Below are 18,576 nucleotides of genomic sequence, written 5' to 3' on the forward strand. Positions count from 1 at the left end.
TAGCATCCAATCCAACATCCAATCTGATTATTATTTGTTCAGGACGTGACCGAATTTTTATAACAAATCACCACATGGGATTTGAAAATAACACAACAATAAGAAAATCCTACACTTAGTACCTTCAAGTTCATCTTAGATGTCTGAGATGGTCATTTCTAGGAAACAGAAACATTTACACAGTTACAATTCACAAAAGTGCATAAAAATGACCACCAGCAAGAGGAGCCGTTAAATGAATGGGAAGTTAAATGAATACTCTTTTTTTTTTTTTGCATGAAGCTGTACTTCCTGTGAGCCTCAAGCTGTTTAAACCATCTGCCAAAGTAGAGAAAAGGATAAAATAAAACTTAAAAAAAAAAGAAAAAGAAAATAAATTCAAGTCATTCTTCTTACAAAGCCCACTGTGCGCACCAGGGCGGGGAGGACCATGTTTGGCTGTTCAAAGTCCTCCCAGCCCCCTTTTTCCTGGATTTCAAAGCCTTGGAAAAAGCTCTCATTTCATGAGTACAGTACTTCAAAATAGAAACTTAAACAAGTTTCAGCATGAACAAAAAGCATTAAACATTTCAATTTTTACAAGATTGGATGAGCTCGTTGGGAGGGTGTTTCTGCCTGTCCATTACAGGGCACCTCCTGACAAAAAAAACAAAAACTTTTGATGATGGACAGTTGATTGAAATGCTATGCACCTGATTTCAAGCTCAAATCAAACATGAATAACTAACCGGCTAGTGATGGATATAATATGCAGAGGTGCAACTGGCAGTAACCCAAGTAAAAACAGGGGAGGTACACCAGTTACACAGAAGCAAAAACCCACTGTGAGTTGAAGATGGGAAAACGGAAGGCTAACTTAAAATTAAGACATTTACTGTATATATAAGATAAAAAGGGCATGTATTCCTTGAGTCATAACCCCTATGGAGGAAAACTGGATATGGGAAAACAAGTGAAAATCTGTGTGTCTCAGTATTAGGAAACTTATTTTCACAGCCATATTATCTGTGTATTAGTTACATCATAGGTCAATCCATGGTTGCAATTTAAGGTATCTGCATGCGTGTGTGTGTAGACAATTAGCCAGGGTGAATGTGTGTTTTTGTGTGTCCACCAGCAGGTGCTGCAGTTAAGTGAGGAAGAACAAGAAGAGCCAATGACCCAACAGAGGGGTCGTGTTGGTAATCCTGGTGTGCACTGGATCCTGACCGGAACAAAGCTGGCTCCTCCTCTAGGTGAGCTGGTGAGGCGCCTCTAGCATCTCCATCAGGAAGGTGTCAATGGGCGTATCACCAATCAGTTTAAAGAAGAACAAGTGCTCCAGGCACTTCAGACCGATGGAGCGCAGTGCCGGGAGCCGGAGGAGGAGCTTTGCAAACCTGTATAACAGAAGGAACGATGAGGGACAGAAATGGCCACTGACCTGGTAATGTCTTAAAATCAATTAAAATGCACGAAAAATTGTGAATAATTTTTCAGATTACAGAAAGAAAGCATCCTGGATAATCTGTTAATATAATGTATTTAAGCAGAACTAACAGTTTGTGAAAGCACGAGTTGGAATACATAAAATATCTGTCCATAATCACGATGTCTAACAGTGTACAGCTCAAGTTATGCTTATAGTACACAGAATCTGCCCCCACTCGTGCATTGAGTTTCAAGTGACAAGATATCAGCAATACGACTACTTTATGCCAATCCGAGTTATCTCATACAACTAAACTAAAAAAATGAATTATAAATTGCTGTTTCATTTTAACAAAGTCAGTGGATTTAAGCAGAGCCCACAGTGACTTCACCTCTCGTCTGTAGTCACATGTGCAATATCTTACCTTCCCTGCTGATCGGGATATTTCTGTTTGCAGTAAGACTCCAGAGATGCGTACACCCTCTCTCTTAGGAGCTCCACCTCACTGGAGTTGGACAAACCCTTAGCATCTTCAGGTAAAAACAGGATATTTTCATTACTTCAACAGTTTAAAATTTCTTCACTTTTTCAGACATTAATGAGTCTGTTTAATTTTAGTTTTCCCAATGACACTTTCACATGATTTTCAACATTGCACCTGCCCGTGTACCTGGATTGAAGAGAATGATTGCTCGAAGGCAGCCCAGCTCTGTCTTGTCCATTTGCATGTCTCTCATTTTACTAACAAGCTCTGTCAAAACCCTGAAGAGAGGACAAGAGATATGCAAAGAGAGAAGTCCCAAATGGAGACAGTAGGAAAAAGCCGGAAGAGAGAAGGGGAGAAAAAAAAGAAAGGATTGTGCCAGTGAAGAATAAAAAAGAGGGGGAATCGATAAAAATAGGAGAAAATACATGAGAAAAAGACAATATTAAGTGAAACAGAGAGACCAGATGGCAAAACCACTGCTATTTATGGTTACTTATCAATATAATGACTGTAAGTTAGGCCATGGCTGAACACTGCTGGTTCTGCAGCTGCACCGGTGACTGAATCTGTCCTGTCATGAAAATGGCTGGCAAATGTCAAAATCTACAATGACTGGAGATAAAAATGTTTTTAGTAATTTCTTGTTTAGTTTAAAACTTTAATTTGTGTCTTTCCCTCAACTACTCATGGAGCAGAGACACTCGGGTCAGAAAAAGATTTTTCATTTACCAAACACAGACACATAATTTGGACCAAAGCTTTTGAGAATAAACCCAAAATGTATTGAGTGAAGGGAACATATCCTGTTGTTGTCTCTCTTAAACAGTTTTTTTTTTCTTTTTTAACTCTTCATTTCAAGTACAAAGCTGTGGCTGTGGGGACAGCAGACCCACCCATCTGCTGTTAAAGCCTCCTGTTTGAAAGGCACAACCAGTGAGAGGAGGTAAAACGGCTCGTTTCAGGCAGTGGATGGACTGAGGAGCTGCACAGAGACCGAGGTGGAAATAATCCCCTGTAATTCCTAACAGTAATCCTTTTAACATAATTTAAGGTTTAAAAAAAAAACTACTTTTCTGGACTGTCACCAGCATTTTGAGGAAATGCTCACTTTTAAAATCATTTCTTAAAATTAAAAGTAGAATGGCTATTTTTAATTTTTCACAACTGCATGAATAAATGCAAACAACTAACAAAAACACCGCCTAAACATGAAAATGTCACAATAACAACATTTTCAAACATTTCATTCAATCCATTTATCAATCTTTAGTAGATGTTGCGTTTTGCAATCTAAACTATTAAGCGTTTCCCCTCCAGGCAAACGAACTGAGTGAAAGAGGAATGGGATACAATTATAGAGTAAGAGGAAGAAGTGATGACTGTTAGAGACTGCTTATTTGCTTCTCCATCATCCTTGATCAGAAACGAACATCTGTTTTTAATGACAGGGTTGTTTTTGTTAAACAGACACCACCTTAACCAACATTACGATGCACTGCCAAATCAATTGTTTTATGCACGGCAGCGCTCTGGATAAATGCCTCCCCCCTTTTTACTTGAGAAAGTGGAGGAAATGAGGAGTAATTTATGGGGTACACCCAGAGTACGTGTCATTATTTTTATACTACGGGTATTTCCCATCTGATGACAGCCAACAACACCTCCACTATAAATTAGGGGCTCTAAACTTTAACCAAGGACTTAGGTATACAGTATTTGCTGTTCACAAAGGCAGTCCACACATTTAGTTTCACTCTGCAACCTAAATATACTTTATGTTCTAAGAAAATGAAGTGCCAAAGTGCAAAACATTCAGTGACAGGATGCATTCAAAGCCACAAACAACACATGGTGTCTGACAGTACGCCGATCATTTACAATTTTAGTAGGTGATGTTCAGACTTGTATCCTGTTGTAAGAACCTGGCTTGCAGCTGTAAGGCTGCAGGAAAGTCTGACAGCATCAACGTTTCCACGTCGTTTGTTTGTTTGTTTTAAGGTAGACTTAAAGAGGAGGGGTTCAAGGAAAGTGTTTGTGTAGTGGGGTAATTACCTGTCAAATATGGCCCCAACCTCGGCATTGTGCGCCCTGTGTATTCAATCACAATGTGTTATTACAATGTCATTACACAGTTACAGTACAGTACTTTCTGTTCTGAGCCCTTCAGCTGTACAGGTAGTGCACAGGTAGTCCACGCTTACATGTGATGTGACATGGTTGTATTAAATGCGATGTCTGGTTTAAGGTTTGCTTTATTTGAAAATTTATTGTGCATGTACTGTTACATGTTGCTAAATGTGGACCTCTGGTAGAAATTTGATGTGCTTTATTACATTATAGTGTGTATATAGTATTTAATGATTTGCACATGTATTAAAACAAGCACAGGCTGTAACAGATTTTATGAGCCAAATGCAGGACAGCAGAAAAACATCTTACAGAAAGGGCCCTTCAACATTTAAATGATTTTTCTAGCTAAATGTTAACAGATCTGCAAAGTAACCTGAGTAAATGTCACTGAACTGTGTCTGTTGGATGAAGAACAGAGGCTTGACGAGCAGAATACAACATTTAGGACAACAAATTAACCACATACAAAAAAGGAAAATAAAACATCAGTAAACAGAAAACACATTTAAAACAGCACAAACACAACAACAAAGTAAAGCAGAGATGCTTTCTACCTTTGTCATCGATTTATTTTCACATAAATGTGGAGTGTATGTAGGCAAAAGGTCACTGTGTGCTTCTTTTCTGTGTGTGTGTGCTCATTGCGTCATCTTTCCTCTTGGCCATCTAGTCAGTAGCAGCATAATAATATACTAAATTTAACTGTTCAGTAGCTTCTTTGAATGAGGTCAGCAATGACCATGATTTAGTATTCAACTGAATGAAACACTGCTAAGCAAGGACTGGGTCTGCTTGCTCTAGGAAAGGGTCATTGACCAGGGAAGCAAACAGGAAAGGATGTGCAATAATCGATTTACTTTCTGCCTGTCCAAACTCAAAAGAAAGATGGTACCTTTCAAAATAAGACACCAGAGTCACGGACTTACATCTTTTAAACCTACATCGTATTAATCTGGACCTGCTCAGCTTTTGTGGTTGCTGAAATTTGTCCGTTAGTTCGTGTAGTTAAATGATGTGTTTTTCAGTTTGAGTTTTGTGTGTGGAGCTTGTGGTATTTTACACTTCAGGGCCATTAAAGCAAAACGTCTACAGCGAGTAATGTGTTACAAAGAAATATCCACATCCTCTTTCATAAAATATGGTTCAGTAGACTCAAACAGATGCTGACGCCAAGCGGAAACAGAAGCCTGCTGCTAGTAGAGAGCAGTGCTATGAGAAAATGACCTTTGAGCCATTTGCAAAAAGCCCAGCATGATTTGAACTAAAACTGGATTTGAAGCCAGGATTAACCATTTGTAGCAAATTAGTAATCTATTAATGTGCAACTACTGTGAATTAAAACACAGTGATCAAGCCAAAACTTTAGATAAGATTAACCAAGAGCTGCAATACGCGTACTGTTTTTTAAAATCGAGGCAAAAGCCGTCTGACATCCCATCATGACATGAAACACGTTATTTCACCTTACCTAAGTATTAAATGATGGAAGCTGAAATAATGCAGAAGACTAGAGAGGCCACGTATGTAGTAATGAATAGTTTTGGCCACAATTATGTGAGTAAATTGAAAAGTTTCTAATGCATCAACTGCAAACAAACAGTGCACCATTTTGTTCTGGGTCCTCGTCCAGCAAACCTCTCGGCTATGAGGGGAAAACACCCGCTCAGCGCAGCCACACATGCCTGGGGTGCGACTTGGCGGTCAGTCGGGGAAATATACCTCCTTCATGAAGCTGGCAACTCTTCAATCTTTGGCCTGCGGTCATAAACGCTACGTGGATCGTGATCTGATGGTTTCTTGTAGACACACTGGAGTTTGCACCAGAACTTTAATCATTTATAAATGTGCCAGAAGTGTCCGTTTGTATATCCGCATCGATATTAAAGCACGATAATTCAAAGAACATAAAGTTTGACATCTTTAACTTATAATTAAATCTGTTTATGCGTGTTAAGCCAGTCGTACTGAAATTGTGTGTGTGCGTGGGGGGAGATAATAAAAAGGGAAGATTTAACACCTTTTAACATACTTAAGGCCTCTAAAACATTCTGCACAGTAATTAAATTATAGTCACATATTTTTAAAGACATTTCCATTTCATATTTGCACATAAGATTGTACATTTGCCAGCCATTACCACATTACCAGATTATACAATGAGTGATATGCCACTGAGTGTGCAGGAGTTTGCATGCATGCCTATTGCTAAGTATTAGTCACCAGCCTCCCTGGCATGCGCTGTGATCCTACAGGCAGCACTACAGAAGCAAAGTCTCTCAGCCAATTACAGCCAATGCAGAACACAGCAGCTGCAGCCAGCCAAAGATGAACACTGTAACCTCGATTCTTGTTCACTATCCAGAGAAACCAAAAGGGATTTCATTTTGGCTTTCCAGGATCCGCTTATTTTACTATGTAGTACACGATTTTATACTGCATACATGTAGACGTAGTACACTTGAGATTCAAAGTAGAATGGCTTCTGAAAATGCACTTATATAACAAAGCTAAAACCCTCAAGTGAACACAATGTTTTGGTTTCATGCCTTCTTCTCCTTAAAGCTGCAGAGAGTCCCAAATGTTGTTTGTGCGTCAGAGTTGCACTGTGTGTCCATACATTGTGGCATTACCTGTCAAAGATAGCTCCAACACCTGCACTGTGGGCACTGTTCCTGTGGACATGCAGGCCTGTGGCAAGTAAAATCCCGTCCTTCACCGAGATGGAGCGATGGGAGAACGATGCAATCAGGAGCTCATTCCAGCCTGTTGAAAAGTTGGTGTCTCAGTATCTTTAATGAGGTTTATTTCATGTTTAAAAAACAAATACATTAAACTTTATTTATTAATAAATGTTTATAAAACCTTTCATTTCATCTTGTAAGCAAGTTTTTTTTTTTAACCACACGATTGCCTTCATTTGAACTTGGTCGAGTTTAATCTTTGGTTGGATCTAAAAATGGCAGGAAACTAAATAATTTCCTGATCATTTAAATATATATTAAAAAATGTAAATAAAATTCAGCAACTACTGGTGCAGTGGCTAATACTTGAGACAGATCCCCAGTTCAAGACTAAGACACACAAACCCAGCCTCAGTGGGTCACAAGCTACTGGCTCCTGCAAAGCCCAGAAAAATGGGAGAGATCAGGCAGAACACTCATCATTAAATGTGTGCAAAATCAAAGACACGGATCCGTTCAATGTGACAACACGTCAGAAACAAGAGATTACCCAAATTTACTGTACTTCACAAAGCACAAAAAGCAGAAAATGTCAAATACCCTTGCAAAAATAGTGTGCAAGTTTATGCTTAGCTTTTCTTGGCTGTAGTGGCTGCTGTTGTAATAACTGCATCAAATATACTGCTCAATAAATAAATAAGTAAATAAATATGGGAACACTTAAATGAAACATGATTGATGAAATAATTATTCAAGTTGAAAATCTTTACTGAAACAGTGTGCAATTTATTGAGAACAAGACGTAACAATGGATCTTGAAAACCAAAATAATGAAATCAAAATAACATCAAAAAGTTAAACTTAACATTGTTAAATTGTTTCCTGAATTTCTTTGATCAGCAAAAGTGATGTTTGCATCCTTCTTTGATGCACACGTGAGGCTAAAAGCTCACTGGAAGTTTTAAGATCGGGTTACAGCAGAATATTAATCCTGAGAACTAAAGATTATGTAAGATTAAAATGTTTACATTTTGATGGATAGACCATATGGTGTACTTTATATCAATCCATGCATGGTGAAGATCAAACTGTAATGCCATTGTTACAAAGAACCACAAAAAATGTTCATTGTTTGCAACAACCGCCCTGTTATTTGTGCATTTTATAACTGTTGGAGTATATCATGATAGTTTTAACTAAGAGTAAAACCAGTAGAATCTCATCTGAGTCATTAAACCGGATCAAATCAGTCTGACTTACCTGCACGTAGCAAGATGACCTGGTCATCCAGGGGCAGCTCTGAGAAATGAGGGATCCTCTTGGCCCACTCCACCAGCGTGAAGAGCTGCTTGTCTGCTGCTTGGCAGATGTTGGTGACTGGATCGTTGGGCTGAAATAAGCAGATTTATAGTATTAGTGGTAGTGATTTCATTGCAGCTTTAATGCATTACTATGTGCCTGTGAATAATATTAAAACTAATCTGACGTCTAACAGTAACTGTATCACGCAAAGCTCAAGAAACACAAACGTGTAACTGCTATACAGTTTGTTTAAACTCAGACTTCCTTTGATAATTATTTCTATTGTTAAAAACATCTAAAGGGTTTATTTCCACCCCCAAGCTACTCACAGAGCTGCCGCCTGAACTTCCATCTGCATGCAGCTCTGTCTTCTGCTCTACGGCCATCTCTGCTTCCAAAATCTTCTCTACTGGCATCTCCTCGTTGACTGCACTGGTCGACTCCACGTCACCATCTCTATCCTTGTTCCTCTGCCGCTCCTCTTGGACAGCTGCAGGACAAGGGAGAGAGGAACACAGGGGAAAACAATAAAAGGCAAGAAGGTTGGAAGGGAGGAAAAAGTAGGAAGAGCAGAAAGGAGAAAAAAATGTGGGTGGGTAAAATGAGTGAATGTATGTTATTATGAGAGGAGGAAAAGTACACAAGCAGAGGAATGGCCGAGAAAGCAAATGAATTGGGTAGGCAGGCAAATGTGGAGAACAAGAATAAACAAAGAATGAGCCAAGGTAAATAAAGTGAGAGATGCAGAAAAGGAGATTAACAGATAATGTGTGAACAATGAGGGATAAAGATTGGTGTAGGAAGAGGTGAGCATACAAAAGGAAAGAAGCAGAAAGATTCAAATGAATTTTGAAATATGAAAAGAAACAAACAGCAGGGAGAGAGAGGCACATGTATACACAGTTCATAAAAAGTCTCTCATACTGTCTTTCATACTTCTTTCAGGTCCACAACTAAGGCAGAAATAGACCAATTAAGACATACCACATAAATTATTAACAAACCATTTTATAGACAATAAGGAAGAAATTACAGTGAAATCAAACTCAGAGTGTAAGCACTTTTTCCTAGATTGAATTCCAATTCCAGGCAATTAACAGTTAATGGCTGGAACAAAGTTTTTGGAACTATTAAATCCCTGCTGTAATAAAACTAGGTTTCTATTTTCATAAAGTTCAAGCAATCTAGTTATTGCAGACAGCACCCATGTAAATGCAATCAATATAAATGCATGAACTCTACTTTCCCTTTTCATGAGGTATTAAAAAGCTGTGTTTAATAAAAATATGGTTTTATATTCACTTTAGATGACCCATTTCTGTGGGAGTTTTTTAATATACACAGTAACCAGATTTTTTAAAAAGAAATAAATGCACAATTACGTTAAAATAATCAAATTCATAGTCCGTTACAAATGATTTGCAGTCAAATGTTTTGACAGTCTGATATCCTACAGACATCAGCAGATGCAGATTATGTGACTTGGCCGCTTTGTTTTGTTTAAAGTACCAGATTTATGCCATTGACCTAAATTTTGTAATATGATTTTTTTTTTTTAAATAAAGCCTGTTTCATAAGTGTACAAGCTGACAACCTGTTGCTGTTGTGGCAGTCCTAAAGCCATTCAGCTGCCACTCCAGTGATTCTCTTGTCCACCATCCTGGACTAAAGCTGGCGACAGTAGTTCTGGTTCTGCTTGCTGGGAGATCTGCAGTGAGCTGGAAGGCTACTGAAACCAGAAACCGCAGCAGGTGGAGGACTGGTTATCTGCCACTACGGCTAGCCCACTAAGGCGGCAGAGCAGAACAGAACCGGGACTACCAGTGCCAGCTCCAGTATGAGACAGTGAAGATGGCGTCTGTCTGCAGTGCAAGACAACAGCTGGTTGGCTAATTAAAAGAATCTGGATGCGTATCCCCACAGTATTCTTACTACGGTACTACCAAGCATCAGTTTATTCTTAAATAAATGTTTCCACACGGTTGAGGACCTCTTCTGTAAGTGTGACTCTACTGGGCTGCACCTGGTTAAGAGCAAAGACTAGGTAACTTAAACTAGTGTAATGATGACTGAACGAGTGGGCATACTCAGCAAACTTTCCCTGTAACCATGAAGGTTAAAAACACATGGGGAAGTAATTCAAGGCTGGCACTGGTCCTCCTCTCAGCACTGGCAAGAAACAGTGGAAAAATATTTTAAACTAGCTGCTCCTAATTGATAGGCAATGTAATATCTCTGCTTCCTGCTCACTCATACAGGCACAGACACACACCCCTCCCTCCCTCTTCTCCTTACATCTGTCGTTCATCTTGGCCACTACAGAAGGAGGGTGGGGGAGAGAGATCGAGAGGAAACAAAAAGAGGAAGAGAGGGGGAAAGGGGTTAGTGTTTACAAGGCTTACCCACCCCCATCTCCCTCTCTACCACTCTTTACTCGCTCTTTCTATCCTCCATCGTACACATATTAAAGCCTTTTCAGTCATGGAATATGTAGCATTGCTGCTTTATCAAGCTCATCAATTAGATTTGGATGATTTGTGACATTTAACAGGCAAGAATAGAAAGCAGAGGAAGTTGCATATAATTTAAGAGATCATTACAGTCCCTTTAAGATACAAGTCTTTTCCATAATCAGCACGATTTGAGATTAGCTCTCTAATCTGAGTGTCAGGCAGAGATTACACTCCCTTGCAGAAGTACATGCAGACAGCTGCAGACAGAGGAAGAGTAGTTACTTCTATTATATTACTTTGTAGCAAGCGTGGAGCACTTTTGAAGAATACAAAGTAGATGTGTGGACAAATCTGCCTGCCCACAGCAAATTAGAAGGAGCGCTGACAGCTACACAAAGCTTTGCGTATAACTTCTAATGTTGAAATTTGTGTCACGTGGACAATCATGCTGCAGCAGATAGGAATACAACATTTCCAGCAGCTTTACTCAAATTTGCAGCAACCGAATGATGCCTGGAATCACATGGAAGCTTGTTAAGAATAATTTATTTTGTTGTTATGACTGGTGAGGAAAATATACAATAAAGTTATCTCATATGAATTGGTTCTGATTTTTTGCATGCCTTCCATTTTGATTGCTCTGATTGGACAGATCTAGTGGGGTTGCCATCGTGTCTGTTACTGTTAACTGACCTGCGTTCTTATACAGGCACGAGACCAATTTGTTAAACCGTCATCAGATTAAGACAGAAGTGTGTTTTTAAATAGTTTTTACACATGTATTGCAGCCCTCAACTTCTCTATATTGTTATTTCACAGCACAAACCACAAACACAGTGAGCGTGACTCACTGTCGTTAGCTTGCCACTTCCCTTGTAAAAAGGTGGACTGTGGTGATGTGCAAATAACTCCGGTACATAGTCCAGAAGATTTACCTCTACTGAAATGATGTCATTAGTGATGCCTACTGAACACACTAAGCAGCTTTCTCACCCTAAACCACATGGAGTAGTGCTAACGTGTGAAAACAGCTTTAATTAAAGGAAGAATATTTGAAAGCAGATGTGTTTAATTTTATTTTTATGGTATATCATCTCTCGGCTGGCCTGGGAACGCCTTGGTGTTCCCTCGGATAAGCTGGAGGAGGTGGCTGGGGAAAGGGAGGTCTGGGCCTCTCTGCTTAGGCCGTGACCCGGCCTCGGATCAAGCGGATGAAGATGGATGGATGGTATATCATAGCTCTTAAAATGTTGGGTAAAGTTAAAAAATTAGGCTCAGAGTTAGGCTGCAGAAACTGCAGATTACGCAGACATTAGGTCCCACAGAAAGCATGCTGCCTCGAATATTCCTAAATCTGTGCCGTCTTAATACTCCACAACCACAGTGACAATATCAGCAACAACAGTGGTGACATACCTTACATTTAACTTGCATTAAGTCATTATCAATGTTCATAAAATTTGCATTGTACAACGCCAAGGAATTCAGTGCTAATCTAATAATAGGACACGAGAAAGCACAGGGTGCAATATGGTTTGCTTACTTACACTGCTCAAGTCTAAGGCGCTTAGCAGCAGATAATCTCAGATGGGCCGGCTTGAAATGGATATAACGTAACTTTCAGTGTTAAGACACTTGTACAAGGCAAGATACAGATTAGTAGATGTTTGTAAAGGTTTCTTAAGGACAGCAGTGAGAATTCTGAATGGCGTTTGATGTTTCGTGCTAATTGCCATGTCATCCATTTTAACATTGTTATTGTTTAATAACTGTTAACAAGGCATGAAGTCTGAGGTAGTGTTCAGGCTGTGTCAGACTGAACTACAATGCACACAAAAACACAGCAGAGCAACCACAATGGAAGAAATGCGCACTTTGATAACTTCACACAAAATCTGGCAGAGCACCAGTTTTGAGCAGGGTTGTACCGAGATGTGAGCTTATTTATTTGTATTTCAGAAAAATGTTTATTTCCTCTTTTCACTTCTTTGTTTTCACTCTCCGTTCCTTCACTCGTGCTTCGGCTCACTGAAGCTGCTCTCCATTTCTCTCTCTCACCCTTTGAATGGGGACATTAGGGGCCAAGATTCAATGCTGTGTTTACAAACAGTAACCAAAGATTTCTGTGGCATACTTTAAAGTAACCAAACTGATTTTTACAAACTATTGCGCAGTGTGACTGTGAGGGGCTGGCTCAATTGCTTCATGTTGGCTACTCCACCAGTCAGAAATGATCACTGCTGCAAACCCCACCCATTACATTTTCACAAGTACAAGGCAGGGACTTTTTTGGAAGTTTAAAATGGAACTTAATTTAGATGCTGGTTCCTGCAGCAAAGGCACCAAGACCGAAACACAACACTGGGCCAATTGAAAGCGCCTTTGAGGACATTACTCTTGGCCTTTTGTTATACAAGAATAGATTGCAAAGCTAAATCAGCAACACTCTTGTCCAACTATTATCAGTAATAAAACCTTTTAAACCTTTAAAAAAAAAAAAAAAAAAAAAAAAAAAAAATTAGTGATTTTATAATGAATTTTAGGACACTGCAAGTTGTAAAGGATGCAGAAAGTATGTTGTGTGTGAATATTTGGCTCTTTCTGTATTTAACCTAAACTTGTTTGGATAAACAAGAATAACAGAGAAGATTTAGAACAAGCCGATTACAAGGCCTTTTCCTGCCGGCTCACCTTCTCTCTTCATGCCCATGGCCAGGCACTTCTGATAGCGGCAGTACTGGCAGCGATTCCTCTGTCTCTTATCCACAATACAGTCTTTATTGTCCCGACAGGTGTAGGTCAAGTCTTTTCGCACAGTTCTTTTGAAGAAACCTTTGCAGCCCTCACAGCTGTAGACTCCATAATGCTTACCTAAGAGAAAGGGGAAAAATTGCTTTTAATCATAGATGAAAATAACTCGGAGGCAACACAAAGAAAGTAGCTGTATTTTAGACGTCTACTCACCAGAGGATCTATCTCCACAGATGGAACAAAGACGTTTCTGGGAAAGCATCGGCCCAGGGCTGTGAGATGACAGCTGTTTCAAGCCCAGTGGAGGTTTCACATCATCGGAGCTGCTCACTGCATGAAGCCCCGACATCGACACTGTTGAGTTGATCTGAGAAAGCAACAGAAAAGATGCAGAATGCAATGACAACCAGGCTTTTTAATGATACATTATTCACTATTCCTTTTTCATCTCTGTAAGAATCCAAAGACTGTGTTTAATATTACGATCTAGACTGCACTATAAACTTTAGAGGACACTGAAAATGAAACATGGGCCCTTTGCACCTAATTTTTAACCTACTTACTCTTCTCTCTCTGCCAAATGTTTGAAAACAGACAGCTATTAGAATCTTCCATGTAAATAACAAAAAACAGAAAACAATATAAATGGGCTCATAACAAAGAACAAACATTTCTGATATCAAAGACAAACACTAAAGCAAAAACAGCATTTTTTGAATACTTTGTGTTTAATGTTGAGCATATACAACGTGAAATATTTTGAATGATACTGATTTACAGAGTAAAGTTGGTTTAGCCATCACTTTAGCTGGAGCAAGCTCTAAATCCTACAAAATGACAGATACATCCACATGTACTGAACCATACTAAACAAAGCAAACTGTCACCTGGGGGCTGCTAATTGGGCCGTAACCCACTGACGGTGTGCCAGGTAGGCAGGGAGACCCCAGCGAAGAGCTGATAACAGAAAAGGGGGAACCAATGCTGCTGATGGGGCTATTGACCCCGGCAGTGGTGATGGGAGGAAGGGAGGTCATGGAAGCTGCAGCTGAGGGAACCAGCGGAGGGGAGCGCTGGCCCGAAGGTGGGGAGGACACAGACGAACTGTCTGGGCTGTGGGAATCTGATAAGAGACAGCAAGATGAACAACACAGTAAATTTCATTATTCATAATAACAGTACACAGCAAAAACACCTAAGTCTATGGATGGCTTTCTCTGTGATGTTTCATCAGTTAGATGTGTGTGAAAAGTATGGAAAACAAACTGCATTACGTGAGAGCTTACACTAAGAAAATATAAAACAACTGCTTAACACTTTAGTTCAACAATACCTAAAGTAACTTAAGCCTTTAAGTCATCAGGAGCTCCACAATATTGTCACATGACAAAACTAAAAACATTATTTCTACAAGGGATGTTGCAACGTGGATCAAGCTTTTTTATAAGCTGCTTTACAACCATGCAACCCCATCAGTAATGTCCATCCACCGTTTGCTCTTCCTGTCATATGGAGTGCAAGGATCAGTGCCCCAGCAAAGCTCAGTTGAGTCACTTGTTTACATTTGGGTCACGCGTCACCAGCAGGTAGGATCGACTCCTTCACAGCTTGGTTGTAGTCAACAGTTTGTTTATCAGGAACAGCTTCCCTGCACAATTTGCAAAGCACTGTGCTTTGTTGGAGCTTGCTGAAGACGCTCCTTTTTTGAGCGGTAAATTATCATTGGATGCAGACACGGGGCTCCTACTCGTACAACAGATGTGCCCAGGCTCATCTCATTTAATTATATCATGATGTCCTCCTGAGACCCAGCCTATTCATTTATGTCCTCTGTAATAGAAATTTGTTTTTGGTCTATATATCTTTTGACTTACTAAAGCTACCCTACTAAGTCCTGATGTGCTCAATTTAGGACATCCTGACCTTTCCAGTGATATCTCGTGTGACTGGGTGGCCTCTTTTAGCTCCATAGAGGCAGAAAATTATAAAAAAAAACATTAAACTGAAAGATACTTTTTTTTTCTTTGGTTCTCGGGAGGATATGCCATTTCTATATACGTAAAGATACCTGTGTTATCGTGTTATTGAGGTGATATAAATTTCTCTTTGCTTTTAACATTGACTTTAGGGCGAAATTAAGTCAAATCGAACTCAGTAGTTATTCCTTACATTTCTAAAGGAAATAAAAAATTTCTTACTACAGCAATTTGCATGAGTTTTAGCAGAAATGTGTGTTTGTTCTATGTTATTGGTGCAATATGTGAAAAATATTAATATTAATATGAATAAATGTACTTCATTTGTCTGAAGACCCTATTAGACTGTGCAATTTCAATCAGATTTATTTAAAAAAAACAATGACATAAAATATTGTTGGAAATAATATGTAAATTGTGTTCTTCCCCATCATCATTCCTTAAACTAGTCGGTCCCTTCTACAGCTGGCTGTGCTGCATTCTTGCTGCTGTGGGCGATGTACTGGCTGCCGTCTGATGTAACCCCCCCCCCCCCCCCCCCCCCTTTTTTTTTCCCCCCCAGGAACAAAAATCAGGGAATCACGTTGTCTCATAAATCATCTACTGCAGGCCAGGAAGAAAACAGTTATTTCAAAAACAAATCAACAAAGTCAACGAATTGTGCCTTACATTACTCAGATTTGTGTGTGTGTTTAATTTTAAGTGGTGCATACTTTCTCAGCTGTTCATGTATTTCTGGGGAAAATAAATAAATAAATCCCCATCACTGGCACGAGTTGTTATTACTTTCCTGGCTTGGGAATAAAGGTTCAAAGTGCTGATAGTCTGAAACATTTTGGATCGAGGTTAATGAAAAACAGAATCAAAGAGTGAAGAGTGCCTTCTTTTTAGCACAGTAACAACTTTATGATTGCCTCACAGTGAATTATATACATAATTTATTTTTTAGCTTTGACATGTTTTTACATTCCTACATTAGAACCGGCAAGTTGAACACCGATTCAATCAAATGGGAGATTTTATTTTTAACAGTAAAACAATTATTAAAACCTACTTACTTTTAGAAGAATGGCAGATGATATGTTGGACACCACACACTGATTTATTTTAAAAAACAAAACAAAAAAAACAACAACTTCTACCTGGTCAGCTGTGTCAGATGTAACACATAAATGGTAAACGGCTGTATTTATATAGCGCTTTACTAGTCCCTGAGGACCCCAAAGCGCTTCACACATCCAGTCACCCACCCATACACACACACACACACATTCACACACACATCTGCTTAAGCTTTAGCACTGTGATGTTTAAGCAAGTCTTGTTTTAGTTTCTGTTCCTTCATACCACATATCTTTCATAGCTACGATTTTACAACAGATAATAATGTAACATTGATCTATTATTAACACTAGTTTCCAGATGCAAGTCATCTAGACAATAATCCTGTCTGCAGTGCTGAAAGATTAATCTTTGCACATTAGTTCTTCCTTTTGCTTACCTCTGCTGTCTCCCATGATGGTGGTTGGGGCACAGGGGCTGACTGACAGCTACAAGCCGACGTGCTTCCGTCTCTAACAGCCCGATATCAAACTCTAGACCGCGGACTGAGGCCCGGGCCGGAGTTTTTTTTTGGGAACCCAAAAACGGCTCTGAAATTCCAACAGAAGAAAGAGCACCGTATAAAACAGGAGTGTGACACAGAGGGTCCATTTGGGCATAAAGATGCAAAACAAAACTATCGTGGCTCCTATCTTTACACGGCTGTGAATTCTACCTGTGCTTAGCATTAGAAATATTTGCGTATTTGATGCATTTTGGGTGATTTTACGTAACGTTACAGCTGGACGTTTTAAAGCAGCCAGCTGCTCAGCTGATGCCAAGATTGTCTTTTACAGTACAGATCGAAACACCCGTGTTATATTCCGCAAATAAGCAGCATGCTGATCCCAAAACACTGCTCATCTTATCTGGGTTCAACGAGGTGAATAAAACACCCCAAACCAAATGAGATGGAGCCCAGACAGATGGCAACAACCCATCGTTTCTCCACGCTAGCCAACGTTAGCCAAAGCTCGTAAACTAACCTAGCTAACTTGCAATGTCTGTGACTACCGAGAAGCAGAGTGGCTTGTATTACATCAAAATCAAGTGACATTAGACCGATTAACACTTCCGTTAAAGCTAACAAGCTCTGGTAATAAATTGCGTGAAAAGCATAGTTTAAGTTGGCAAAACAAGCCTATCGCTAAAGCTAACTACACTTAGCTACGTAACTTGGCTAGCATGCTAGTTACCACGAAAGCTTCGAAGGAGAGCGAAACTACCGAGAACAAGCCACCCCATCACCCAGTCCTTCTTCCCCTAACTATGCAATCTTTTTAAAAACATGCTGAATATTTTAAGTAAATATTTCGTGCAAATAAATGGAAGTTACTAACGGTTTAGCGGCTCAGCTTCTCCGCATGAAAAGATGTGGCGACTAGGCCTCGTGTGTGTCTGTCTCTCCCCCCACTTTGCCTCGTAGTCAACCCTCCCTCCCCCTGCAAGGATGAAAACATGATGATGATGGTGGAGGATTTGGCTTAGTGCTCTCTCACAGCTCAACGCTGGCTTCCCTTGCTTCTTAAAGCAGGACGTGGACTGTGCGGAGTGTTGTGCCCCACATGTCACTGAGTGAGGGAGACAACATCCAGCGAGAGGGTCAAGAGGTCAAGACTAGTTCAGCTCAGTATGTCAGCTGCATAGATGAAAAGGTTACTGGCAGACACTGAGAAATCAATGCTAATCATAATAATCCTTTATAGCCTTTGTGGTCTTTTCAGATTCAGTATTCAAAACACTTAACTACCTAATTATTCAAAAATATTCTTTTGTTATTGCAGGAGGTGCAGATATGTAAGGCATACAGAAGAGACTGATGGTTGAAAAAGAAACATGTTAGTGGCTGCTTTGCACCTGCAAAGGTAAAAAAGAAAAGATTTTTCTTTGTGTTATCAAGAAAAAGCTATGCATGTCCCAATAAAATGCAAATTCAGCTGTTTACCACAGATTTACTTTTTATTCATTGTAAATATATCAGCTGTGAAAGTTATTAATAGTTTATATTCTCAACAGCTGCATTGGCAACAACATAGAATGTTCAAGCAGTTTTTTTTCTGGTATTGATGATCTTTTTTTCCCATTTTCCTTTTCAAAAGGGATGTTGGAAAAGTCTGTTGCTTTATGTAAAAGGGAAATAATTTAAAACTTGATGAAGCATCTACAATCATTTTATATAAACATAAAAGAAACAGCAATGAGATCTGAGGAGAAGTCACATAATTTGTATTGATTTCACAGTGCTAAGGTGACTCAAGCGTAGATGCCTCTATTCATACATTAA

At 39.4% G+C, this 18,576-nt stretch overlaps 1 protein-coding gene across 4 annotated transcripts; it reads right to left on the minus strand.

Moving 5' to 3' along the window:
• Positions 1-6: 6 nt before the first annotated feature.
• rxrba (retinoid x receptor, beta a) lies at positions 7-17,878 on the minus strand. Of its 4 annotated transcripts, XM_014329211.2 has the most exons (13): positions 17,633-17,878; positions 16,693-16,843; positions 14,103-14,338; positions 13,429-13,582; positions 13,156-13,335; positions 10,307-10,327; positions 8,341-8,501; positions 7,970-8,099; positions 6,659-6,791; positions 3,951-3,986; positions 2,082-2,173; positions 1,836-1,941; positions 7-1,379 (listed from the first exon to the last, which is right to left on the minus strand). In XM_014329211.2, exons 2-13 carry the CDS (start codon positions 16,706-16,708, stop codon positions 1,232-1,234), a joined length of 1,413 nt encoding a protein of 470 aa, XP_014184697.1. In that variant the 5' UTR covers positions 16,709-16,843; positions 17,633-17,878; the 3' UTR covers positions 7-1,231. The 4 variants fall into 4 exon arrangements, with proteins under 4 accessions (XP_014184697.1, XP_005947337.1, XP_014184698.1 ...); XM_005947275.3 differs by lacking the exon at positions 10,307-10,327 and having other exon boundaries at positions 17,633-17,876; XM_014329212.2 differs by lacking the exon at positions 3,951-3,986 and having other exon boundaries at positions 17,633-17,876.
• Positions 17,879-18,576: the final 698 nt, after the last annotated feature.

This window comes from Haplochromis burtoni, unplaced genomic scaffold (assembly GCF_018398535.1).
Source record: "Haplochromis burtoni strain Fernald_Lab_line unplaced genomic scaffold, NCSU_Asbu1 Contig_519, whole genome shotgun sequence".
Lineage (NCBI taxonomy): Eukaryota > Metazoa > Chordata > Actinopteri > Cichliformes > Cichlidae > Haplochromis > Haplochromis burtoni.

Coding starts and splice junctions, on each gene's coding strand:
- rxrba (XM_014329211.2), bottom strand. Junction 8,100..8,340: donor GAAGTTCAGGCGGCAGCTCT/GTGAGTAGCTTG, acceptor TGCTTATTTCAG/CCCAACGATCCAGTCACCAA. Junction 6,792..7,969: donor GGTCATCTTGCTACGTGCAG/GTAAGTCAGACT, acceptor ACTTTTCAACAG/GCTGGAATGAGCTCCTGATT.